A 27,826-nucleotide genomic window follows, 5' to 3' on the forward strand; every position below is an offset into this window, starting at 1 on the left:
AGCATTAATATGTTGTAGTTATCTCTGATGTAAGGACTGACATCATATGTATGGAGGACAATGTGACTCAGGTGGATTTTTTTTATTTTTTATCTTAACAAATATAAAAGGCACCCAAATGTTAATATTTCATAGTATAGGCACAACTGTGATACTTAGTTATATTTTCTTTAAAAGGGAACTAAAGGTTCTGTTTCTGTTTAACAGATTTGCAAAGTTACCAGTTCTTTTATCTTTTAACCTTTCAGCAGACAAAGTCATATCATTTCATAAAGATTTCCTTCTTACATTTTGTAAGCAACAAAAAATTAACATTGGGTATCCGTTATCTGCTGTATCAGTATTACTCAGACCAGTCAAATACGTATTTTACATAATATGTATGTGATGCTAAGATACCTGCAGATTCAGTGCAAAGTCATCCACAAACATTGAAACCTTCTCATATTGTATCACCTTTTTAAAAACACATGTATCTGTGTCTTTGAAGATTTCATGCGATAGACCAACACAAAGTAATGCTTAGCCATGAATTGGAAAGAAAATGATACAGGTTTTTCAAATTCTTTGAAATTAAAATCTTGTGTTGTACAGTAATTATGTGTATGAATTCAGCCCTCTTTGCGCTGATAAAATCCAATGCCACCAGTAACATTAGAGGTCCCCCAAATAGTAAATAGATTAGAAAGCGTTTGGAAAACTACAGAATCTGAGGCAAAGGTTTCTAGAAGTGAAAAACTGGTAGAAACATATGCCAACACACAAGCAGCTATGATTACAGGAGGTTCTACTAAGTATTGACTGAGGAGGTCTGAACTGAAACTAACAGCACACGTTTCAGATTCTTATTTGGAAAATCAATGAAAACTGTGGATCCGTTTTCTTCCACTTCACAGTTATGCACGACTTTTTGTTGGTGTCACATAAAATCCCAGCAAAATACATGGAGGTTTGTGGTTGTACTGTAACAAAATATGAAAACTTTCACACACTGTATGTAAATATTTCAGCTAAATGGCAAAATGTATGTAGTAATTATTGTATGTAATTCATAACTGTATGTTTGCACGTCAAAAGCTTCCACTCCAATTATTATTATTATTATTATTATTATTATTATTATTATTTGTGGAACGCATTCAGACTGTCATTTACTATTTGCGTTGACAATTAACTATTTTATAAATGAGAACTGTCGTCTCAATGAGACTGCCCTGTATAAATAAAAGTTTAATAATAATGAAAATATTAGTAACAATTTACATGCTAATGTTTGTTTTTTCCAGGGTTCTTCTGTCACATTAGTACACAGTAGGGTGGGGGAAGGCTGTGTCCCCCCCCACCCACCCTGATCAAGTCTCCCAACCATGGACAAACAGGGCGCCACCACTACACCAGGCAAAGCAAGTGGGATAAAACCTCCCAGTAAAATAGCTCGTCCATCTGGAGTGCCATCTAGGACGTCCCCATCGTCTGGTAAGAAGTTTAGTGATGATTAGCGATGCTGATCAAATATACAGTACTGAAATAATTCCGCAAGCAGGGAGGGTCAGATGTACACAATGCTGAGGGTGGAAGACATCAGAAATGATCAACTGTGTGGGGGCGGGGCAAATATTTTCTTCATATATATAAAAATCAGCTGACCTGGGAATTAAATTTCATTGCCCTTTGAGTTCCTCCAAGTGGTCAGATACTTATTAACCAAATGTACTAGAAAGTAGATTTCACTTTAAGGTTCAAGGATCTGGCATCCAGAGTGAGTAAATCTTCATCAACGCAGACAGAGCATTTGCATAGTGTTGCATAAGGTCAAGTAATGTTATTATTGGGTGATTGCTGTCACGGAGGGACAGGGTGTTAACTAAAACACACGTTTTAATTGTGTTGTAAGTTTTTTGAAGCATTTAAAAGAACAATGTTTAGATTATACATTTCTTAAATTTTCCTTGCAGGCACTTCAAAGCCAGTTCCTCCTGAGAAGTCCCCCTCAGGGGTGACCTCCCCAACGCAAGATGGCAACACAGACTTTCAGATCGGTGACAGGGTCTGGGTGAATGGCGACAAGCCCGGCTACGTTCAGTTTGTCGGGGGCACACAGTTTGCGCCTGGCCAGTGGGCGGGTATCGTCCTGGATGAGCCCATTGGGAAGAATGATGGGTCGGTGGCAGGCGTGCGCTACTTCCAGTGTGAGGACGGGCGGGGCATTTTCACGCGACCTTCCAAGCTATGCAGAACTGCACTGCCAGAGAAGGAGGCGAACGGGGGGCAGGCCAGCCCGGCACAAACAGCCTCCGCAACAAGCGAGGCTACACCTGCTGTCGCTCCCTCAAATGGTAACAGACAGTTTGTTTTAGAGCTTGATTATTGAAGCACCATTATAGTGAAAAATCTCTTTTAGTAGATCTGATTTGCTTCATATATTTAGGTCACCACCCTAAAACGACAGTGTTACCACAGTGCAATGCAAAAGCACCCATATCCCTTTAACTTTTCCACATGTTGTCTTGTTGCAACCATACCAGGCTTCTTTCAACATCAATTTTAAGCCTTGCCATGCATTTTCAATTGGATTTTGAGCTGGACTTTGAATATAAATTGATATAAATCAATCCATTTAAGCACCGGCTGTATGGGTTTACCCTGCTGTAAAGGTCTTGAGTCTTTTCCTATGTCAGGATTTCTTCTAGATTTGCCCTGTTTTGTGCTCCCTCTATCCTCTCATCAAATCAGCAGCATGACACACGTTGGCCAAAATGTTCAAGTTCTGTCTTATTTGACCAGAGCATTTTCCAAATGTCTGCTGTGTCCCCTACATGACTTGTAACAAACTGCAAATAGGCAGTTGAGGGTTATGTACAACATTTGTGCTGGTTTATCCCATAAAACCGACATACAGAAAGACCCCCAGCCAAGATCTGTCGCATCTTATCTGAGCATCTCCAACCACAGCTAATAAGATCCTATCTCGAGTACCAGTGTTGTAGTCAAGTCACTATGCCTCAAGTCCGAGTCCAGGTTCGAGTCTCCAGTGTTCAAGTTCGAGTCAAGTCCACTACTCATCCGAGTCAAGTCCGAGTCGAGTCACTATTGATCCAAGTTCGTTGTAGGAACATGCCGTGACGTGTGATGTATGACATGAAGCAGTAACATTCCATTGCACTAATAATTTAGATATTAAAATCATACACCAAATAATATTCTATTGACATATTAAAGTTATAGCCTAATGATAAAAAAAAGTCGAGTCTTTTTCTCAATTTCCGAGTCAGAATGATCTGAATGTAGGAGTCCGAGTCCAAGTTCGAGTCATCAGTGCTCAAGTCCAAGTCAAGTCACGAGTCTCTAAATTTAGCTAATGACTCGGACTCGAGTTTGAGTCTCGGACTCGAGTACTACAACACTGTTGAGTACCTTCCTTTGTTTTTGTCGCAGTGAGAAATCTTTCTTCTCTTTCAGCTTCAGTCACTGGTATAAAGACCAGTGGTGTACTTAACCGAATGGTGACATCCAGTGAGTCTGTGTCCAACCTGTCAGACCCAGACTCCATTAAGAAGATCAGGAGGGAGCTGAGGCTGGGCGACCGTGTTTTGGTAAGAAAGATATTGAATGGACTCATTGGGGAAAGCAGTTAAACTCCAGCGTAAACATGGCAGCACATGTGAGGACATTCCTCTCAATGTTTCCTCGGGCTCACACTGAATACATGCGGTTGCGGGTCCGGTTACCGAGGCCGTGCGGCGATGCAAAAACATTCTGCAAGAAGGGAGTTTGACCGAACACCGCAGCGGTTCCCAGATCAGAATAAAATCACCCCACAGATTTACGCTAACGTGACTAGTGTAAACGAAACTGTAACACAGAAACAGAGAGATACAGAGGGGCTTTTGGAGGATGAAATATAGATGTTTATGCGCATGTATAGCGAGTTTTTCCCTAGAAAACGAAAACCATGGCTGTTTTTAATCCTCCATGAAGGATAGCAACAGGAAGGACCACATTAACTTCTGTTATCGGCGTTGCTGCAGCCGGAGCTGCAGCTGGCCACTGTTTCCCTAGAAGCAGTGTGAGTGGGGGTTTGGGCAAACCGGAACTGGATCCGGACCGTAAACCGCACCGTGTTCAGTGTGAGCCCCGGTAATGTTTGTATCGGCAAACCTGACGTAAAGATCTCCATGTTTGTATGATTTGATCAGCAAAGGGATTCCAGCAATAACCATTTTCATGCATAGGTTGGTGGTACAAAGGCCGGAGTGGTGCGGTTTCTTGGACAAACAGACTTCGCTAAGGGAGAGTGGTGTGGCGTGGAGCTGGATGAACCTCTGGGCAAGAATGATGGAGCTGTAGCTGGGACTAGGTGAAAAACACTGATCTCTGCTTATGACTAGTGCATTTTATAAATGATTCATATAAGCTAGATATTTCAATTTTTTAAAAGGTATTCCTTTTAGCAGAGCCATATCTTGCAAATAATCTCTTGCAAATTTTTACTACCTTGAAAAACATTTTCTGTAAATATGTACTCTGATTTTTTATATATATATATATATATATATATATATATATATATATATATATATATATATATATATATATATATATATATATATAAGTAATTCAGTTATTTCATCACTCATTAAATCTATAAACTTGCATTGCTGTAGAGTTATCCAGTGAAACAGTTTTTCTTTGGAGTTGGCTTCCCTTTAATGTACGACTGGAGATAATTTACCATAATACTTTCAGCTCCAAAGAACTGAAAAGGTACCAGTATTTGTTTCGCTAGTAATCTTTGGTTTAAACAATTGCATTAAAATATAATTATAGTAAAAGGCTTTTTTGCACATATTTACCAGAGGTGCCATAAACCGGCTCCTATCTGTTTCCATCTACCCACCGATGAAATATATAAAAAACTAAGTCAAACGACATGCACCAGTTTCTACAGCGCGTCCAAACTGAGAGCAGTGTGATAATTGGGCACCTCTTGTTTTCCTCCCAGGTTTTTCCAATGCTTGCCCAGGTACGGCCTCTTTGCTCCCGTCCACAAGGTGACACGGATAGGCTTCCCCTGCACAACGCCCACCAAGGCACCGAGCTCCCGCAGGAGGTCCACTCTCAAGAGGACTCCCAGTGCTTCCTCCATCAGCTCCCTCAGCTCCGCCACCTCCTCCATCAGCGGCAAACCCAGCCGAGCAGGACTGGTAAAATTCACACAGATACGAAACAGAATCACAAACCTTTATCCAGGCTTTATGCCAACCATGGGTCATAGCCAAATGTTTAGATTTGTTCAGAGGGAACGCGGTTTAACTGTCTGGTTAAGAGGTTGCTTGAGAAAACACGTTTTGATGGATTTGATAAAGTTGTTATCTGTCTGACTCAAACATCAACAGAGACCTGTTTATTCTTGAACGTTGCACAAATGTGCACATAGCAGTGGTTTTAATTGGGCCTTCTTTCCCCTTCGTCTTGACCGTACTAAGATTGACTTTATTTTGTAATATTTACCAAAGTAGCCTACTTTTTCCCCCCCTATTCAGTTGATCTTATAAACTTTTACCAACTCGCAAAGTCGAATGCGTTGTAATTATTTTCCAGCTGACTGAGACGTCTGTGCGGTACGCTCGGAAGATTTCCAGCACCACGGCGCTGCAGGAGGCTCTGAAGGAGAAGCAGCAGCACATTGAACAGCTGCTGGCGGAGAGGGACCTGGAGAGGTGCGATTTCGCCAAAGCAACCAGCCGCGCAGGAGAGGTGCAACAGGAGCTGGTTGTGCTGAGGAAAGGGCGGGACCAGGTGAGGCTTCTGCACTTAGTTAAAAGGGTTTTCACAAATGCTGTTGGTAGTATTGCTTAAAATTGTGGAATAGGGTAAAGTCAAGAATAGTCTTGCTTTTTAGAATGACATTCACTGAAACAAATGGCTCCAATGTTGGCCCCTCCTGCTTGTGTTCTATGCTTAGCAATAAAGGATTTTATTGAGGGCTACAAAAGCAAGCGGCAACCATTGTCTTTCCAGGTGTGTAAAGACTGGTCGTTAAGCTAAGATGACTGCATGGGAAAAACTGTTCTGAGCACAGGTTTGAAGGATAAACTCTATAAAATGTCAATACTTTCAATTTCCTTCAGCTTTTTAACTTCGCTATCTAGTCTGTTTTTAAGAACAAAAAAATAATTTTAGATTTTACAGCAAAGAAAATATCAAACCCTTATGGATGGCAGTAAAAATATGGGCATCTTTGTCCAATTGGATTAAACATAATCTCAGGTTATATACAGTGTTTAAGCGTTTTTTAGCCCTTGCATTTCTTTCACATTTATTTACATTAAAACCACAAGCCTCAATGTATTTTAATGATACTCTATGCAACAGACTAACGCAAATAAAGCACAGTTCCCTCCATCTGATCTACGAAATTTTGTTGTATGTACCTTGTATAATGTCAAATGAAGCACCTTACCTTAGCTGAGAAGTCGAAGGAAGATTAAACCTGTTTCACAAAAGTTTGTGTGCTGTGCAATTGTATTCAGCCCCCTTTACCCCTGAATACAATCTATTGAACTAAAAAAAAAAGACAAATGGTTGGTTGTGATGTAATAACATTTTAAAAAGTTCAAGGGCTACAAATACATTGCTACAAACTGAAATGTAGACTTGAATTTGTAGAAACAGAAGCAAAACTCATAGCTGTAAAATAAAAAGGTCTTCAATGTCTAACGTTCTGTCTCAATTTCAATCACACAAACACCGTTTTATAGCAAGTTTAAATATAAAGTCACTTCAGTCTTGACTAAGTTCACGTTGGTTATTTTAAATACCGTGTATTTTAGATGCTAAATGCTAAATGGCTTGTGCTTGTATAGCGCTTTATCAAGACCTGAGGACTCCAATGCGCTTGACGCTTCACTCATTCACACACCGATGGTGATGAGCTACATTGCAGCCACAGCTGCTCTGAGGCGGACTAACAGAAGAGGGGCAGCCTTATAATTGGCACCACCGGGACCTTTGACCACTGACAGCAGGCAAAGCGGGTAAAAAGTCTTGCCCAAGGACACAACATATGAGACGGCCAGATCGGGAGTTCAAACTGGCAACCCACTCTTTACAGTACAAACTCCTTAGCTCCTGCACCACTGTTACCCCTCTATAGATGGCAATAACATTTACCGCGTAAAATGACTATATGTCCTATAGGAAAAACTATTGAACCCCCCCCCCCCCCAGCCCCCCACCCCCTACCCACACACACACACACCTTTCTGATGACCTCAGCCAGGTGAGGTCATCAGAAAGGTGCACTGCAAGATCCTGTCCTATCTCTTTATTGTATGTTTGCTGATGCTGGAGGGTGTTTGCTTAGGTTGTGAGCTCTAAAAGTTGATGATTATCTCCTTTGGTTTGCTCGTGTTAAGCATCAGGTTTTTGTCTTTGCAATGAATGAGTCACGCTACTTTGGAAAGGTCAGATTTCTCTGCTTTACGAATCTCCAGTCATGTGTTAACAGAGTGAACAACAATGGGTTGAGTACACAACCTTGAGGCGTCCCAGTTCTTAGCATGATGAAGATGGAGCTGTTGTTTTCTATTGTGGTCTCTCAGTCTGTTCTGTTCAAAATAAGGCATTCTTCATGCCCTAGAATCCTGTTATTGTGTATTTTACAGTATGCAGTGGAGATGGAGGCCAAGCTGGATCAGTTACGTTCTCTGGTGGAGGCAGCTGATCGAGACAAAGTGGAGCTGCTCAACCAACTAGAGGAGGAGAAGCGGTGGGCCCTTCCTTCTGCATCACATTTACACCCATTTAATTTGATTTAACATTTAACAGCAGCAGCCACAAGTACTCAGTTTACTAAACTTATGAAAGTGAAGGTGTTTACTATGTTTGTTTGTTTTTTTTAATATTTTTTCTCTTTAGCTTGCACAAGTAAAAGGCTTAACTAGTAGGTGTTACAGTTAACCAGTGATTGAATTCAGTTAGATTTTAGTTGATTTAAAAAGTCATTCTCCTATAAAAATACACTTTAGACAGAAAGTATCTTTCAGTTAAAGCCTTTTTGAATGTTTTTTTTTTTGTTCATGCTTGCTGTTGAATTTTTTTATTTTTTACACTATATTTGACAGGAAAGTGGAGGACCTGCAGTTTTGCGTAGAGGAGGCATGTATCACCAAAGGAGTCCTCGAGGTATACCTCTTTAAATGAAATGCTTCACACCAGAGTGTGACAATATATCACAACTTTTAAAAGCTATAGCTTTAGCTAATATTTTATTCAATAATTTATTTTCCATTTTCCTTTTTAAAATGAAGTAAGAGTGAAGTTTGTCCTTGTTCTTGCACTCTTTAAGTCCTACAATGTCTGTCCTTTTCAGACTCATCCTTCTTCTTGCTCCCTTTTAGTTATTTATCCTGGAGTTGGGTTACCCTTCTTCTCAAATGTCTACCATCTTTCACTGACGTTATGCATCATCTGTTCATCCATATGCCCGTTTATCTTCCCCATGTTTGTCTGCCTTCATCTTCAGCTGTGCTTGTGCTGTTTCCATTCTTTTTCACAGCAGATATAAATTAGAGGCCTAAATGAGTTCCTATGCTGAACGCAAGAGAAATTATTGTAGCCGAGCAAATGAGCGGATATTTGACTTTAACTGAGACGTACCAAAAACTGAAGTGCTGCAAGCCTTCTGTGAAATCCTCCTTTTCACACGCTGGTCTTCTTTTTGAAGTATACCTTTAATCTGTGTTGCACAAAGCTTGCATGTCAGTGCTGCATTGGTGTGTGTTCTCCTTCTCTTCCTGCTCTCTCTTACTAACAGACGCAGACCAGGCTGGAGCATGCCCACATAAAGGAGCTTGAGCAGAGCCTGCTTTTTGAAAAGACCAAAGCTGAAAAACTCCAGAGGGATTTAGAGGACACTAGGGTAATGCTGGCACTTGCAGTCCCACACCAGGGCTGAGTCACGGCCTTTCCCCACTGGGTTTATTGATGATACACTGTGTATATTAAAAGAACCGCAGTGTTGAGGCACTGTGGAAATTGTCCACTGCTGTGGCATAGAGACATTAGCAACTCATCTGCATGTAGCTTCTCTTATAACCCAGGTTTATCTGAACAATATGCATGTGTGCATGAGTTTAACTGATATTGTTTGGAGATACCTATGCAAGATCAGCCAAGAACACGGCTGGTAACATTTTCTTCTTGCCAGCAAATCCCACATAAAAATGTAACTCTCAAACAAAAGGTTAACTGTCTCTCTGCTCTATTTGCTTGGATTTTCCATAAGCATCAAATTTTTAACCAATTCCATTAAAAGACCAAATTTTTATAGCAGGGAATCTTGAGTCTGATTTCTGATCTCCGGTCTTTGTAAAACTTTGACCTGCTGATAACAGTTTTGTCTGATTCTGGATTCTTTTTTGAGAAATTTAATAAAAGAAAATTTAGGAGCACTGATCAAATAATGTATCTCACTTGTTTACCACAAGGGATCTTTATTTATATAAGCAGGAGAGGGGCTGTTATGTTGCTTGTGTGAAAGAGAAGTCTGTAAAACAGGGTCTTAATCATTTAAACAAAGATACAATTCTATTGACATATTAAACTCGCTTTAGTATCTTACAGTATTATGAGGAAAAAGAACAGGTTACATCTGGCCTTAGTGGTGTTGAGTCTATGCATCTACTGGTCAGAGCTAGTTTGGCAGCAAAAGCAGGGCTTTTCTAAGCTTTCCTAAAGATGCAGAGCTGTATTGGTGCAGTGGATCAATGGAAAACTTACTGTAAACCTAAAATGAAGTTGGTGTGGGACTTGGTGGTTTTAAGATAAATGTACAAGACATCTTATATGCTTTGAAAACTTTGACCTGTCACTACTTACTTATTGGTTGTCTGATCAAGAGGGTATTTAATTCAGAAAGACAAGTAACTGGTTTGTTCCTGACAGGATGTTTTGGTATTGTTTGTATTCTACATGTTTAAAACTGAAAAAAAATAATAATTTAAATCCTAAACTAAATTCAACATTTTTAATATGTTGTTTTCTGTCATTCCAAGACGGTAATTTTTTGTAAAAAGAGCCAGATATCTAAACGGTTAAAATAACGAACATCATCTCTGGGTAATCAAGCTGAAACTAAGACTCAAGAGGTTTAGCACATTCATAAGAAAAGGGAAAACATATTTCCTGTTTCAAATCACATACTTCTTTTCCAGCGATATCTTTAATCCATTTTATAACAAGTTACACAAATTAATAGATGTTTATTAAAAGTCCATTAATTTTCCTCCAGGACAGGATTATCACCATCCTGGTCTGCAGAGTCAAAAGTCAGGCATTCAGCTTCTTAATATGATCTGTCCTTTTTACCAGATTTTATTCTACAGCTAAACTTAACTGTACAAAACAAAAGACAAAACAGACACAACACTGTCACTATTTGTTAAGTATAAAGGCTGTGTGATAAACTAAGTATATCCTTGTCTTTCATATAACTGAAGAATGTAAATGGCAGCCAGGAGCTTCTAATTAAGCCACTTAATAAATGAATCCTTAGCAGGTTTACCAACTGGACCTGGTTAGCTGACCCAGTGCCAAGAAAGAAGCGATCAGCAATTATTTTTGACTTCTCCATCAAAGGGGGAATGTTATGGTCATTGCCAAACTATCTGAAGTATCACGTTCCACAGTGAAAAAGGTTTTTTACGTTTGGCAAACATTTAAGACGGACGTCAATCTTCCCAGGAATTGACATCGTAGTAAATTCACCCCAAGATCGGACCGCAATGGTCAGGAAGCCTGCAACGCATCAGACTCTACAGGCTCCCAGTATTGTTTGCTTGAAAGGGTTGCCGTAAAATATTCTTTTCTCTAAAAAGATGATGGAGGAGAATGAGCCAGGATTACAAAGTTGAATCTGAATAAACCACAGTGCTACTGGAATAGACTCCTTTGGCCAGATAAGACCAAAATAGACACATTTAGAGTTGATGTTTGAAGAAAAGCTGTCACAACATATCGCCACAAACATCTTGTAGTGTCTGTCAAACATGGGGGTGAAAGGCTGGTAGTTTGGCCTTATTATGCAGCCACTGGCCCCCTTGCAGTCATTGAGTCCGCCATGAACTCCTTAGTGAACCAAAATATTATTACCAGAGTAAAATGTGACGCTATCCGTCTGACAAGTGAATACCTCTTAGTTTGATAAGTAATGTGTTCTGTGTCAACCCTCTGTGGGGAATCTTTTGTGACTTTAGTTCAAGGTTAAAATAAAATCCCTTCAGACCTTGGTACAGACCGAATTTTAATTGGTCTCTAATTATAAAACCATTGACTTGAAAGAGGGTGCACTCTATTATTCCAATGTCTTTCCTGTACTGTATTCATTTTTTAATATTAATGTTTGGCAAAGCAACATTACACAGACGGTAGTCGTTGCCAGGTCCTAAAAATAAAATGCTCTAAACTGTTTATTAATTGGTATGCAGTGAAGTAAAATTAACATTTTATGGTCTGGATTCAATTTAAATTTTTTTTTTTCATACGTTTTTTCATACGTTAAAATATGAGAGTATGATCTGAGTTTTAGACCTAGGAATGTTTTTATTGCCTCCTGCTCAACCTTGTGGTTTTATGGGGACAATGAACACTATTGTTACACACTGAATGTTTTTATTTGTTCGACCTTCCAGGTTGAAACGTGAAACAACAACAAAACTCAAAAGAAGCGAAAAAAAAAATAGATATTTTTGAGCAGACAATGTTGTTTGAAGACATCTGCAAATCTGTTCTGGATCTCTTCATACCTGTTGGAGTTGTTCCTTGTCTTTGCTTTGAAAAACCTTTCTGAAGCAACAGCTGGGTGTAAGGCGGCTGGATGAACAGGTGGACTTACACAGGACTAGAGACGCAAAAGAACACGTATACAGAGGCTTGCAAATGTATTAGTAGGCATGAGCTTTTTCAATTGTCATTTTAAAACCACAAATTATGTATTTATTAGGATTTTAGGGGGAGACATAGAAGTGTGTAGTTGTCAGGTCGAAGGATAATAATACGTCACTTTCATTCTTTTTACAAATAAAAATCTGAAAAGTGTGGCATGGATTTGTATTCCTCCCCCCTGTGTTCTGCTTTGTAGAACCATGATTTGTTGTAATTACGCACTTATAGCACTTTGATTCGTGTTGTTACTAAAAAGTGCTATGTATAATAACTTGCCTTGCCTTATGCATTTTGGGCTATGTCTGTAGGAGCTTTGCATATAAATAGGCTAGAATGTCTACCCATTGTTCTTTGCAAAATTAGCAAGAAGGAAAAAAAAGCAAGTGATCAGATTGGATGGAGAGCATCCGTGAAGATGAATTTTCAGATCTTGCCACAGGTTCCCATTTGGATTTAGGTCTGGACTTTGACAGGGTCATTCTAGTACATGAATATGCCCTGATCTGAACCAGTTGTAACTATTGTTGCTCTGGCTGTATGTATGGAGTTATTAGCCATGTTTTCATCCAGTAGTCATGCAAATTTTGACCAAACTTTTAAAATATCGCAAAAAGAACCCGCAAATTATGTGTGTTTCCACCTACTGGTTTGGAGAAGTTGATCTTATGCATGACTGTAATAAACAGGAAGTCGACGTTGCAAACTAGCATGAACCACACATCTGGAAAAAAAGGAGAGAGATTTTCAGAAAAGTGTCAGGCAAGTTGTAATTGTTGTGTCACGCCAACTAGTATTGGCGATGTTGCATGCTGTCCAGAGGCGTAGGGAACAAAATGTATTTTTATGCATGTTATTGGAATACCTGGGAGTATGGAAACAGCTCAGTCATGTGAGTTAAATGCTACGTCTGAACTTATTCGGTAAATGAGTTTCCATCCCCCGTTTTGCACATTAACTCTTCTTTGGAAAAGCCAAAAACCACCTCAAGAGAGCATTAACATTTTTATTATTGTTTTTTTTTTTTTGTGAAATTGAGGAGGTAATTTTGAATTTTGCCATTTCAATCAACCTTTTCTCATGCGATATTTACAAAAATGCGCAAAAAAAAAAAAACGTTTATGGAAACATGACTAACGTCCCTCTGAAAAGTGAGCCTCCACGCTAGTTCCAAGTCTTTTGAAGCCTCTAAGAGGTTTCTCTATCATCTTCGCATCGACTCTGACAAGCTACCCTGTCCCTGGTGAGGTAAAGAACCCTTACAGCATGTGGCCGCCATCATGTTTCTCTTTAGAGATCGTGTATTTAGGGAAACATACAGTTTACCATCTTAATATTGTACATATAGGCCAAAAAGTTCAACTCTGGTCTCTACTAATCAGAGCACCTTTCGACCTCTTATTTGCTGTATAATAAATAAATAAATATACAGCGCTGTTTTGCTAATTTATAGAGGCTAGGTTTGTGAAGTGTAGCTGTCCTGTCAGTAGCTTCTGCCACCTGAAGTGTGGATCTTTGCAGCTCTTCCAGAGTGGCCATAGGCGCCTTGGCTGCTTCTTTAAAGAATCTCCTCTAGAAAGCCTCTGAGATGTTCACTATTGCTCGTCACTAATGTGTGTTGATCTGTCATATGAAATCCCCCAATAATATAGGAATAATATGTGAAGTTTGTGGTTGAAACATGACAATGTGAAAAAGTATAAAGATATTCAAGGAGTATTAATACTTTGGAAGGCGCTGTAGATTTTCGTGGCTTTTATTTAACAGACAAATGTAACTTTTTAATCTATTCATCTGAAGGTTTTCCACTACAGCACAAAAGAACGAGGTACTGCTTCTGATGGCTTCAGTGGGGCATCCTGTGCACCCTCATGGCTCCTCTGTCCTATATGCTTCAGGTGGCCACAGTGTCTGAGCGCTCCCGGATCATGGAGCTGGAGAGGGAGGTGGCGGACCTCCAGCTCAGGCTCCGGGCGTCCCAGCAGAAGGAGGATGCTGTGTCTCTGTCCCAGCAGCAGAACAGCAGCCTCAAGGCCCAGGTTCAGTCTCAGGAGAAAAAGGTTTGTGGGCAAGAGAATTTGCAGCGCTGCTGTTGTTCAGCTGCTCTACAGCTAGACCTTGTTCATAACATGGTTTGCTTGTTAAACAGGGTAGCCAGCAAGCAGGGGTGGTAAAAGTGTGGCTGTCAGCCATATATATTTTACAGCTCTGTTGTCAGGTCTCCATGTAATTATACAAAATTCCTTCTCGTATACATATGAATGATATGTGACATGAATTATGGCCCTATACTGGTGTACATGTGTACATTGTGTATCTCAACAGATCAGTGAGCTGAGTGTCGACCTGGAAAGCAAACAGAAAGAGCTTCAGTCTGTGCTAGAAGAAAGGACTTGTTTGGATCAGCAGCTGTCCAGTCTGGTAAGAAGAAGTGAAGCATCTCCATAGATAATGGTGATAACTTAAACTGGGGTGATATTTTTCATCAAAACAAGATTAATGTCTTCAGCCCATCCCAGACATAAATAAGAAGTGGCCATGTTTACATGCACAGCTGTATTCCTGCAATGATTTGAATTTAGAGCATAGTGGTTATGTTTGCACATGTAGATATCTTCTTCTTCATTTGGAATAGTATAACAGTCTGTTCTTTTTTTTTTGGGGGGGGGGGGGATTTTACAACATGATGTATTCCAGCAGGGTCCAGGATAATGTGACATTTAAACAGCTGATCCAAGTCTTTGAATATAGTTGACGTTAAAACACTTTCTGAGATAACAGGATTAACAAACCCAACTCTGGTCAGGGACCTCAATCATTAATCGCCACATGTACAGGAAAAAAAAAAATAAACAAAAGTTTAATTTGGTTGTGCTCCCATTTTTTTATGAGATGAACTCAAAGATCTAAAACTTTTTCCACATACACAATATCACCATTTCCCTCAAATATTGTTCACGAGCCAGTCTAAATCTGTGATAGTGAGCACTTCTCCTTTGCTGACATAATCCATCCCACCTGACAGGTGTGCCATATTAGACACCATGATTAGTGCACAGGTGTGCCTTAGACTGCCCACCATTAAAGGCCACTCTGAAAGGTGCAGTTTTATCACAAAGCACAATGCCACAGATGTCGTACAGATGCCTGCGACTGTGGCTTGATGGGTTGAGTAGTCGTCTGGCAATCAGAAGGTTGTGGGTTCGACTTCCCCATGCCACATGTCTATGGGCCCCTGGGCAAGGCCTACCGAGCTGCGTCTCGGTGTATAAATGTGTGTGCGTTAGTGAGAGCGACTGGGTGAATGTGGCTATAGTGTGCCGCGCTTTGGGTGGTCAGCATGACTGGAAAAGCGCTATATAAGTTCAGTCCATTTACCATTTGAGGAAGCATGCATTTGGCATGCTGGCATGTTGACATTCCTGCTGGCAGCAGGAATGTCAACCAGAGCTGTTGCTCGTGTCTTGAATGTTCATTTCTCTACCATTAGCTGTCTCCAAAGGCATTTCAGAGAATTTGGCAGTACATCCAACCAGCCTCACAACTGCAGACCACGTGTAACCACACCAGCTCAGGACCTCCACATCCAGCATGTTCACCTCCAAAATCGTCTGAGACCAGCCACTCGGACAGCTGCTGAAACAATTGGTTTACATAGCCAAAGAATTTCTGCACAAACTGTCAGAAACCGTCTCAGGGAAGCTCATCTGCCATCATCGTCGTCCTCATCAAAGTCTCCACCTGACTCCAGTTCATCGTCGTAACCAACTTGAGTGGACAAATGCTCACATTTGCTGGCGTCTGGCACGTTGGAGAGGTGTTCTCTTCACGGATGAATGCCGGTTCACACTGTTCAGGGCAGATGGCAGACAGCGTGTGTGGCGTCGTGTGGGTGAGCGGTTTTCTGATGTCAATATTGTGGATCGAGTGGCCCATGGTGGCGGTGGGGTTATGGTATGGGCAGGCCTCTGTTATGGACGAAGAACACAGGTGAATTTTACTGATTGAATTTTGAATGCACAGAGATACAGTGATGAGATCCAGAGGCCCATTGTTGTGCCATACATCCAAGAACATCACCTCATGTTGCAGCAGGATAATGCACGGCCCCATGTTGCAAGAATCTGTACACAATTCTTGGAAGCTGAAATCGTTCCAGTTCTTGCATGGCCGTCATACCCATAGACATCATATACGTAGACGCGTCATAGGGCGCAGGTTCGCACGTCAACGTCACCGCCATATTGTATGTGGCAGAAAAAAGTTGAGTTCTGTTATTGTGAACGTGGATCAGAGAAGATGCCACATTCCTGTGCTGCAATAAATACACACACACACACACACATAGATATATAGATATATAGATATATATATATATATATATAGATAGAGAGATAGAGATAGAGAGAGAGAGAGATAGAGATAGAGATATAGAGAGAGAGATATATAGGGATATGTAGGGATATAGAGAGATAGAGATATAGAGAGAGAGATAGAGAGAGATAGAGAGAGAGAGAGGTAGGAGAGAGAGATAGAGAGAGAGAGATCTAGAGAGAGATAGAGATAGAGAGATCTCTCTCTCTATCTCTATCTATCTATCTATATCTATCTGTATGTATGTATATATATATATATATCTGTATGTATATGTATATATATATATATATACTCTATCTCTATATATCTATATATCTATATCTATATATATATCTGTATATATGTGTGTGTGTGTGTGTGAATGTGTTATGAATATGATCAATTTGTTAAATCTAACATTGTGGTCTTCATTATTTCATAAAACCGTGTCACATGTGAACCTTTAGGAACAGACTTTTTGGGTGAGTATTAAAGAGGTAAAAATAATAATATGAGGAAAAAAAAGTCCTAGGTCAAGAAAGTAAAAATAAACAAACAAACACAAAAGTGATAATGTTATGATAAAAACATCATATTATGAGAATTAAGGGGGAACATTTCCAGAATAATCACAGTTTGCAGAATTATTTCACTCCTGGAGTAATAGGGCCAGGTTAGATTATTTTAAATATTTTTATTCTTTAGGAGAATAAATTCAGGAGAATGAAGCTAAAGGGATACGAAAATAAACTTGTAATATTACAAAAAAAATACTACGAATACAAAGTATATTCAGAGATTAAAGTCCCTCTGATACTGTTTAAGTGACCGAGTAACTGCAGATTTGCCACATTTAAGATGGCGGACGCTCTGACGCATCGCAGCATAGGCAGAACCCGCCCAATGACGCGTCTACTCTTATATTATGTCTATGGTCATACCCACCAGACATGTCACTCATTGAGCATGTTTGGGATGCTCTGGATCGGCGTATACAACAGCGTGTACCAGTTCCTGCCAATATCCAACAACTTTGCACAGCCATTGAAGAGGAGTGGACCGACATTCCACAGGCTATAATTGACAACCTGATCAACTCTATGCGAAGGAGATGTGTTGCACTGCGTGAGGCAAATGGTGGTCACACCAGATACTGACTGGTTTTCTGAGTCCCCCCCCCCATTAAAACAAATCTGCACCTTTCAGAGTGGTCTTTTATTGAGGGCAGTCTAAGGCACACCTGTGCACTAATCATGGTGTCTAATCAGCATCTCGATATGGCACACCTGTGAGGTGGGATGGATTATCTCAGCAAAGGAGAATGCTCACTATCACAGATTTAGACTGGGTTGTGAACAATATTTGAGGGAAATGGTGATATTGTATATGTGCAAAAAGATTTAGATCTTTGAGTTCATCTCATAGAAAATGGGAGCAAAACCAAAAGTGTTGCGTTTATATTTTTGTTGAGTGTAATTAGAGAAGCCATACTTTTTGTTGTTCAGCAGTTAGGATTTAGGCACTACAATGTTCGTTTGCTGTAAATACTATCTCTTTGATAATATTAAATCCTCTGAGTTTCACTGATCCCCAAATCTGGATTGTAGTGGGGAGATGGGAGTTCAGTTCTCAGGTGTCCGTTAGCTCAGAAAGCAGGATTAGGTTATTTTTTTATTTTTATTTTTTTATTTTTGCAATGGATGTACATAAATGAAGGATGAGTTTATACCTCAACAATGTTGTAGTCTCTAATGAGGGAAAATTTCTCAGTAACCCTTTTACTGGACCCCCCCATGTCGACAATCCGTTGGATTCCCTCAGCCGTTTCCATTCCAAGTAATTGTATGCCGTGCTTCCCACTGAGCAGTGGAAGAAAAACAAATAGTTTGCAAAGTTGTTGAAATGCATGGTCTCCGGTGAGGCTTTCAGATCACAGATGTCCACTTCAGTTCCTCATGGATTTGAATGCCCAGCCACATAAGCTCTGAGACCTTATTTTCCAGTTCCCCTACATTTTGGTGCCTGGACTAAGATTTGTGACTCTCTATTATACAAGATTTAGTTATCTGTACACCTTTCAGTCAGCTTTAACATTTTGTTTCTGTAAACTTTACATAATGGGGGGTGCATTCACAGAAGCAAACCTAGAGGATGTAAACTAATTTCATGGTTCAGATTAAAGATTTTTCTTAGGCAAATCATCATTCCCGGGAATTCATGATCCATTTAGAAGAGAAAAACACGAAACCAAGATATATTTATAATAATGTGATGAACGTACGTTTAAAGTAAATAGGAACTGATTGAACAATTTACAACTCTAGTTTGTTTGCTGTCTTAATGAACTGCGTTTCATTTTGGGTCCAAAACTGAATTTTTGCCCAGACTTTCATTTATTACCATAAGGTGTTTTGCCTGTGGGCATTGTGAAAGTAGCCTCATTAACGGAGGCATTTTATCCACAATCATGCATGTTTTCTGGAGCCCGTCATTATTCCCCAGTTAGCTCAAAGTATAGGAATGCTGCTGTGTAAGTGATTAGCATGTAATCGTGCTGATGGTTCTGCATTTCAGAGACAAAAGCTGGAGATTGCCGAGGAGGAGAGCAGGACTGTGGCAAAGACAATGAAAGGTAAAGATACTGCTTGCAAACCTGCTGGTTATTTGATTAGTTGTTGATTTTTTTTTTTTCCTCTCTGTGTGATCTGACTGACATCTAATCTTTTTATGTCCTGCTATTTTTCGACAGAGCTGGAGAATACTGTGGAGCAGTCAAAGAAGGACCTCCAAGCTCTGAACGAGGAAAGTCAGGGCAGAGAAATGGATCTGAAGTCTCAGCTGACAAAGGTAGGACCACACATGCCATTTACGTTTCACCAACTTTTAAATTTAACACAGTCAAAGTTAAAGTGACTTTGTGCATGTTAAAATCAATTATGTTGCCCTACTTTATGAGGCATTTTAGAGGAAGAAAAAGCATCCTCTTGGGTTCTGCTGTTTAATTACCAACGCACATTACGTATATTGTTTCAATAAATCTGTTGTGTTTAATTTTATAAGCACTGCTCTGACTATAGATATGGGCAAGTTTATGAGAGAAGCTATTTCCTTTATCCATTTTTTTTGTTTTGTTGTGAAGCTAGAGATATCCGCTATACTTGAAAGACATGTTCTCATGCATCTCCTGTTTCAGAGAATGGTTAAACGAAATGGCTCTGTGCTGTATGTCACTTCATATTTCCAGTTTATCCACAAAAAGGGAGTATATATCTCCAATTCTTGTAAATATTTTATTCAATCCTTACATGGGACAACACTGAAGATATGTTACTTTGACGCAAAGTATAGTAGTCAGTGTTCAGCTTCTATAAACAATGCAAATTTGCTGTCCGCTCAAAAAAACTCAAGACACAGCCATTAATATCTAAACTGCTGGCAAGTACACCCCTAAGGGAAATATCCAAATTGTACTCCATTAAGCCAGGCATACACTGTACAATATTTTCAGTCTTTGTACTCAGATACAGCTCCACTGTATGACGAGACCACAGGGTTTAAAAGTTCACCGCTCACAATATATGTTGTTACACTTAGCAGCCTGACGCTCTGATGCGACCTGACAGCTCACACTGTAGGTCCAAAAAACACACGTCGGACTCAGCCCCGTAGAGAGATGTCGCACATCGGACTCGTCTATCCAGAAGCCAAATGTAAACAGTAGAAGAAGAAAAAGGGGGAAGTGTCGATGCTCACTGTTAAATATGAGGCTTACTAGAACGAAACGCGCTGCAATTCTACGAGTTTCTCCTCCGTAGTTTGACTCCATGTCACACGTACCGCCGTCATGCTTCTCTCCACGCCTATGTTTTCGTTTGAGAAGAAGAAGAAGACTTCCCTTGCTTGCACATGCGCAGTGCGCGAGCTTGGGGGAAATCGGCTCGTAGACACTCGTAGCTCTGCTTCAACAGCAGGACGCGCTCATGATCACTCACGAGGGCCGACTGAATTTCAAACATGTTTGATTTTCATCCGACTCGTTTCCAGTGAGAGTTGGACTCCACCAAGGTTCCCCTTTGTCACCGATTCTGTTCATAACTTTTATGGACAGAATTTTTTAGGCGCAGCCAAGGTGTTGAGGGGATCCGTTTTGGTGGTCTTAGGATTGCGTCTCTGCTATTCATGGATGACGTGGTCCTATTGGCTTCATCAGGGCGTGATCTACAGCTCTCACTGGAGCGGTTCGCAGCAGAGTGCGAAGCGGCCGGGATGAAAATCAGTGCCTCCAAATCCGAGACCATGGTCTTGAACCAGAAAAGGGTAGAGTGCCTCCTCCGGGTTGGGAGAGATGTGCTGCCCCTAGTGGAGGAGTTCAAGTATCTTAGGGGTCTTGTTCACGAATGAGGGGAGGATGGAGCGGGAGATCGACAGGCGGATTGGTGCAGCGTCTGCTGTGAAGCGGGCGCTGTACCGATCCGTTGTGGTGAAGAGAGAGCTGAGCCAAAAGGCGAAGCTCTCGATTTACCGGTCGATCTACGTTTCTATCCTCATCTATGGTCACCAGCTTTGGGTCGTGACCGAAAGAACGAGATCCCGGATACAAGCGGCTGAAATGAGTTTTCTCCGTAGTGTGTCTGGGCTCTCCCTTAGAGATAGGATGAGGAGCTCAGTCATCCGGGGAGGACTCAGAGTAGAGCCTCTGCTCCTGCACACAGAGAGGAGCCAGTTGAGGTGGCTCGGGCATCTGGTCAGGATGCCTCCTGGACGCCTCCCTGGTGAGGTGTTCCGGACACGTCCCACCGGGAGGAGGCCCAGAGGAAGACCCAGGACACGCTGGAGGGACTATGTCTCTCTGCTGGCCTGGGAACGCCTTGGGATTCCTCCTGAGGAGCTGGCCCAAGTGGCCGGGAAGAGGGACGTCTGGGCCTCCCTACTGAAGCTGCTGCCCCCGCGACCCGACCCCGGATAAGCGGAAGAAGACGGACGGACGGACGATTCCTGATGGGGAGGTGGTCGTGAGAGGCGAATCGCCCCTCGTCACTCCCTGTATGCTACACGACGCAGGACGCATGATCAAGCTGAAACTTGGCCCGATCCAAAACATTCTTGCACGACTGAAGAATCGTCCCAAAAAGGGCAAAAAGTCGTACAGTATTTCCGGCTTTAGCCATCTTTCCTCCCTGGTGTCATGTGACTGGTTAGCGTTACAATACAAGGTTTAAGGTGTGAATGGGGAACTGGTGACCCATCACCAATAATTCAGTCCAAAGTTAAATTTTCTAGTGCAGCATTCTTGTTCAAATCCTTTCTTGCTGTGATATTTTTTTGGGGCAAGAGGTCAGACAGAAAAGAGTAACATAAAATCGAAGGGCTTTAAAGTGAAATTTCTTAAAGAATATAGGCTAGAATAAAGAGAAGGGAAGTTGTGTTTCTCTCAAACATTTCTTTGCTCTGCTGAGCACCTCTGCTGTCACAGTAAGCTCTAAACTAAAGGAACACACTGGCTCAGATCATTTACTATTTATATCCTTTCTTTTATTGTCTCTTTCTGCAGATGTCAGACATTCTTACTGCAGGTGCAGAAAGAGAGTTTATAAACAAAAAGAGCTAAAGCTGTAAGTGCCGGTATTGAGCTGCTGTTCCCATTCCTGCTTTTATGCTTTCTGCATAGAAAGGGCAGCTTGCTGTATGAAAGAGTGACGTGTTCTTGTTCCCTTAAGCCAGAGCTTTTATACTCCGGCTCTCGCTTCGTGTAACTCATTACAAATGGATGACGACGTGAAATAACCTCTGCTCTATCCCTCAATCAAAAGAAGACCTGGGCTTTAATTTTAGGAGCTTTTAATGAGTTTAATGCTTCAATGCTTTTAATGAGTTGAGCTTCTATTAAAAAAAAATAATCCTAAAAAAAATCTGTTAGGCTGTTAATATTACTTTCCACGGCCTACACAACGCTATCTCCTCTGGTCATATGTCAGCATCTGCGTATGAAAACAATCACGGTCGAAAGCTAGAAGATGAAAGCAGTCAAGTTATTAAAAGTTAGACACTTCTGTTAGTGAAGACCAAAGCCAGAAGAGGAGAATGGTGATTTACATCTCCTAGGAATCAGTGATTAATCAGTGTTAGCCTGCCTATGTTTAGAGCTATTCAAATTCTGCTTTGTTTAGTTGTCTGTGTCACGTAGGTTATCTTAAATTTTTTTATATACGTTTTATGACAACTGTCACATATGGTTTTACTGTAGTGGCCAAGAAAGCGTCCTGTCCTGTTTTTAAATGGATGCAAATATGCGGACCTGGTTGTTTGATGTGCAAATAAGCACTTTTTATTAGCTCACGCTTTATAAATGGCTTCACATTGAGGTTTTTCAACTTTTATTACAAGAATACAGTTTTTCTTTTTTCGTTCATGCTTATTCAAAGGTAAGAGTGCCAGAAAGCAAAGCAAACCTCTGGTGTCAAACTCCGGTTCTTGAGGACCAGTGTCCTGTATTATAAAACAGAAAAAAATCTATTATTTTCTTATTCTGTCTTGTTAAATTAATTCACTTTACATGCACCCATTTCTACATTAAGAAGCACATCGTTCCACAAAATGAAGGAATTATTTTCATAATTGATGGCAATAATGTATTAATCTTTTATTTATACAATGTTCAGTTTATCAATAAATGTGTGAGGATGTTACTATTTTTTTATATTTCCTGCTACAGAATAAAACATAATTAAATGGAAGTAAGTATGAATCTGGGACTGTTGCACAAAGGAAAGACTGAATAGGACATGTGTGATATGCAATTCCTCAGAAATCAATACAGTCGGTCACTGAAAATATCCCATTGATGGTAATGAAAAACCTTAGTTAAGCACTGTAACCGTGCTTAACTAAGGTTTCTTTAATACAATCAATTGTTTTCTATTCCAAATCAATCCTTTAAAGCAAACAAACACATTTATTTGTGAAACTTTGCAGAATTACAGACGTGTGTTGGTAGATGAAGATTTAACAACGCAGTCATTCTTCTTCTGTTCAGGTGTGATAATAAAATTACAATGACAAACTGTCTTGTCAATTAAGCACTTGATTTGAAATAATATCAATGTTTTTTTTTTCCAGAACGTTTTTTTTAAAAGACAGAGAAAAAGCTAGATTGTATTTCCCTGTATGTTTTACAGTATTTACAGTGTCTTACAAAAGTATTCCCACCCCTTCATTACATTTATTCATTACAAATTGTTTTGTTACAATCTTATAGGATACACTACACAGAATAGTGTATCCTATAATTGGGTAGTAGGAAAGTGACACTTAGTTTCACAACCTTTACAATATGAATCTCAAAATATTTAGTGTGCATTTGCTCTCTTTACTCTGACACCCTTAAAAATGTCACCCACAACAAATTGCCTTCTGAATACAGGGTTCGCCAGTGTGTCATTTAAGCCCAGTACAAATCCAGCTGTCCTGGTTCTGGCCCAAAGGTTTAGAGAACATTTATTGAGCAAACAGCATCAAGAAGACCAAGGGGTACAGCAGACAGGTCAGGGAGAAAGCTGTGGAGAGGTTTAAAGCAGGGTTTTGTTTCTAAAACTAATATCCAAGCCTTGAACTCCTCAAAAAGCTAAAAAAGTTAAAACTACAAATCTACCAAGACATGGCAGTCCTCCAAATGGAGCATTTATCAGAGCTGAGCAGCTCACAAATGTGACCTCCATGAAAGAGTGGTAAGAAGAAACACTATATCCTGCACACATCTTCCCTGCCATGAAACATAGTGTGTGTAGCGTCATGTTATGGCGATGCTCTTCTTAAGATTGCACTGAAAAGCAAGGGAGAGTTGAAAGGAAGATGAATGGAGATAAATACAGGGCCATTCTAAAACAAAAAGTCAGAGACTGCACAAGACTTGTGACTGGGACGAGGGTATACCTTTCAGCAGAAAAATAACCCTAATTCTACAGCCAGAGCGACAAAAGAGTAATGCAAGGCGATCTCTGATAATGGCCCAGTCTAAGTCCAGACCTAAATCAACTTTAGAATCCCCGGCAATGTTTATGTGCAAAGCTGGTAGCGACATACCCAAAAGGACTTGCAGCTAGAATTGCAGGGGGAAAAAATGATTAATTGAATCAGGAGTCCTGGAAAGAAATGCAAGCCACTTTGTATAGTCTTTTCATTCACAATAACGCGGAATTACGTGTTGGTTTATCGCATAAACTCCCAATAAAATACATGACAGTCTGTAGTTTTAATATGACAAAGCCCTGGGGGTGTGAATTCATTTGTACGCACTGTCTATCATGCCTTATTATGGGACACTAAAAGTTTCCTTATGTGTTCTAGGCTACTGAGAAGCTGGAGAGAACGACTCTGTCACTGCAGCAGCTGACTAATGAGAAGAAGACACTTGAGGCGCAGGTAAGGAGCTATTGACTGAAGCTGAACACACTGATGCTAATGTCACCAGGTTCTCATTTTACTCTTGGTCTCTCTCTCCTTTTTATATGTTTACTCGCTGGCCTCATTCCCATGAAATCTCTTCCATTCACATCATATATGAACTTCACAGTGATTTCGTGGGTCACTAAACCACAAAAAATCACAGTTTTTATATATATATATATATATATATATATATATATATAAACGTTTCCAGCTGTTCTTGAAATTATTTAAAAACACTGGAAATTATTTAAAAACAACTTTGTACTGTCTGAACCCGCTCACGTTTCTGCGTGGCTTTAAAGTACCTCGTCAACATTTTACATTTGCAACTACCTTTAAATCCCGCTCATTCTTTCTCTCTGTGGTTCTTTTTTTTTATTATTGTAACTTTGCAACATTTTCAAGTGAGACCTTTACAAATGTCTGCATGTGTTTTGCTTAGTGTGTCCACAGCCCTGTGAAAGGATTTGCACATGTACGTACATGAGCTCAGCATCAGCAGCCTGCAGGGTTTTTGTTGCATATTCACGCTGACTGAATCGCTACGCAGTCTGCTCTTGTTGGGGGAAAATCAGCCGCAGCCATCGCATTCAATTAACCATGAACGAAACCCTGCAGCCTCCTCTGAATCTCTCTGCCATCCCTAACGTGATATTTTTATCATCCTATTTTATTTATTTATTTATTTTTAAACTGTTCCTTCTACCCCTCCTCAGTCAGTCTGTAGCTCTCTGGTGCCCTCTTGCTTTCTTATTGTACATTCATCTCCACTCTGTGTTATAGTTTAAAACCTTAATAGCTGACTCCACATGTTTAGTTTCAAACCAATTGGAAGTAGAGTTTTTGTAGCACATAGGCAATAGAATTTGCCCTGATAAGAGCAATATGTTAGGGGAGCCCCACAGTGTTTGTATGCCTTTGTTGTTTCCTACTGGATAGCCTGTGGAGACGAAACCAACAGCCCTTTGCTTCCAGTGTGTTGATTCCTGTTTTACCTCAGAGATGCCCCGAAAATCCATGGCATGCAAACGAAGTGCGAGAAACCTCGAGGCATAGATAGTCTTTCCTGTTACCTTTGAAACAAACATTAAGCAGGAAGGAAGAAGGGCGACTAGCACAAGAAAAGACATTGCCGGTTCAACTGCCCAATTTATAATGTAGCCTGTAAACATAAAGATACCACATAAAATTATTTTATCTGTGAAAACAACAGCAAAACGCCTCAACTGGCTCCTCTCTATGTGGAGGAGCAGCGGCTCTACTCTGAGTCCTCCCCGGATGACTGAGCTCCTCACCCTATCTCTAAGGGAGAGCCCAGACACACTACGGAGAAAACTCATTTCGGCCGCTTGTATCCGGGATCTCGTTCTTTCGGTCACGATCCAAAGCTCGTGACCATAGATGAGGGTAGAAACGTAGATCGACCGGTAAATCGAGAGCTTCGCCTTTTGGCTCAGCTCTCTCTTCACCACAACGGATCGGTACAGCGCCCGCTTCACAGCAGACGCTGCACCAATCCGCCTGTCGATCTCCCGCTCCATCTTCCCCTCATTCATGAACAAGACCCCAAGATACTTGAACTCCTCCACTAGGGGCAGCACATCCTCCCCAACCCGGAGAAGACTGGAGAGCTGCTGCTTCTCCACGTCGGGAAGAGCCAGTTGAGGTGGCTCGGGCACCTCAACTGCGAACCAGCAACCCAACCCGGATAAGTGGAAGAAGATGGATGTATGGATGAAAACAGCAGTAAAACAGTCATCTCATCTCGCATAACCAAAATTACTTACTATTCACTGAGTGTCAGCTTCTCGTTGGACTGCTCTTTCAGCTCAATCCTTCCCAGTTTTGTGTCTGATACAAACCCTCAGGTGTCCACACAACAACATTAACATCCTCCTAATCGCTCTCAATCTGTCTCTGAAAAAGACCCTTACAGTATCCTGACTGTAGTTCTCCTGATGACAATATTTTTAAGATGAAAACCATTATGCTGACATGTGTACAGCTCAATTGTCCTCCTTATGCTATGCAGCCCCTCAGTGGCAACCCAAGGAAAGTTCCTAAATTCTTGACTACTTTCTTTTCTGTCCTATGATAATTATTAGAATAATTAAATAAAATTGTTTTGTTCAATACAAAGACCTCTTTGTTACAAGGCCTTTAAGCTCAAGTGTACTTGGCTTAAGCAGCAGAACAACGATCCAAAGCCCCCCAGCAAGTCCACATCTGAAAGGCTCTAAAGAATGAAGGACTTGGACTGGCCTAGTCAAAGTCTGTACTTACTTAAAGGGGGCATAGTGTGCAATACAATTTACATTTTGTTTTGTACTTGGAGTTTCTAGGGATGCAGAGATTTTTAATGTACTCTGTCCAGGTGTTGCGTAGGTATCTTTATATTCTTTTTGATTCATAGTTTTCAAGCTATTCAGTTTTGTATTACGTTTCTTGAACACTTGCGTCACAGTATTTGCTACAAAACTGCTAAACAAGGTCATTGACTTCTAGCTTACCAGACTTGCGAGACTGCCATTTTTGTTTCTCTGTGCGTTTTTTGTAATCCAAGCTGAAAGATGCCAAAGCCATAAGTGGATACGTCAAACCATTTGGTTGTTCATTACACGGTCCCCAGGCATACTCCAAAAATGGCTGAAAGGAGTGGAGTGGAACCCTGGAGGGGAGCGTGGTGTGAAGGGCCCCCTTTAAATTTAAACAGACAGCACCAAAACGAGTTTCACTTTATAGACCACAACTGAATGACTTCAAAGATAAAAAGGAAGAACTGAAATACATACGTCTCCTTTAAATACAATTGAGATGCTGTGCTGTTACCTTAATCAGTTCATTCTGTAAAACCATCCAGGGTGGGCTGAATTAAAATAATTCTGTGAAAAATTGTGGGTCAAAACTCACCCATAGTGATTGGCTGTTTTTGCAAAAGCTTGATGTCACCAAGGGAAGGAACCAGTTTGTCAGATCAGCGGTCAATTACCTTCTAATCCACGTGTCACTCTGTCACACGTGGATAGCTTTTATTTCTTAATAAAACCATAATTTTAAGACAATTTTGGTATTTCCTGAGGTT

The 27,826-nt window shown here is 40.6% G+C and overlaps 1 protein-coding gene across 2 annotated transcripts in view; it reads left to right on the forward strand.

Annotated features, from left to right (window-relative positions):
* The first annotated feature begins 1,289 nt into the window (after positions 1-1,289).
* The window catches only part of clip1b (CAP-GLY domain containing linker protein 1b), a 45,760-nt gene continuing 19,223 nt past the window's right edge, over positions 1,290-27,826 (forward strand). The window contains exons 1-14 of one of the 2 annotated variants that reach the window (XM_012869612.3): positions 1,290-1,476; positions 1,956-2,336; positions 3,460-3,593; positions 4,233-4,357; positions 5,003-5,204; positions 5,602-5,799; positions 7,668-7,771; positions 8,127-8,187; positions 8,819-8,923; positions 13,842-14,003; positions 14,269-14,364; positions 18,874-18,931; positions 19,049-19,146; positions 24,643-24,717. In XM_012869612.3, coding sequence (XP_012725066.3) covers positions 1,368-1,476; positions 1,956-2,336; positions 3,460-3,593; positions 4,233-4,357; positions 5,003-5,204; positions 5,602-5,799; positions 7,668-7,771; positions 8,127-8,187; positions 8,819-8,923; positions 13,842-14,003; positions 14,269-14,364; positions 18,874-18,931; positions 19,049-19,146; positions 24,643-24,717 — 1,908 coding nt within the window. In that variant the 5' untranslated portion in view covers positions 1,290-1,367. The remainder of the gene's footprint in view (positions 1,477-1,955; positions 2,337-3,459; positions 3,594-4,232; positions 4,358-5,002; positions 5,205-5,601; positions 5,800-7,667; positions 7,772-8,126; positions 8,188-8,818; positions 8,924-13,841; positions 14,004-14,268; positions 14,365-18,873; positions 18,932-19,048; positions 19,147-24,642; positions 24,718-27,826) is intronic. The other variant, XM_036140530.1, reaches the window with a different exon arrangement.

The sequence above is a fragment of the Fundulus heteroclitus genome, chromosome 8 (assembly GCF_011125445.2).
Source record: "Fundulus heteroclitus isolate FHET01 chromosome 8, MU-UCD_Fhet_4.1, whole genome shotgun sequence".
Classification (NCBI taxonomy): domain Eukaryota; kingdom Metazoa; phylum Chordata; class Actinopteri; order Cyprinodontiformes; family Fundulidae; genus Fundulus; species Fundulus heteroclitus.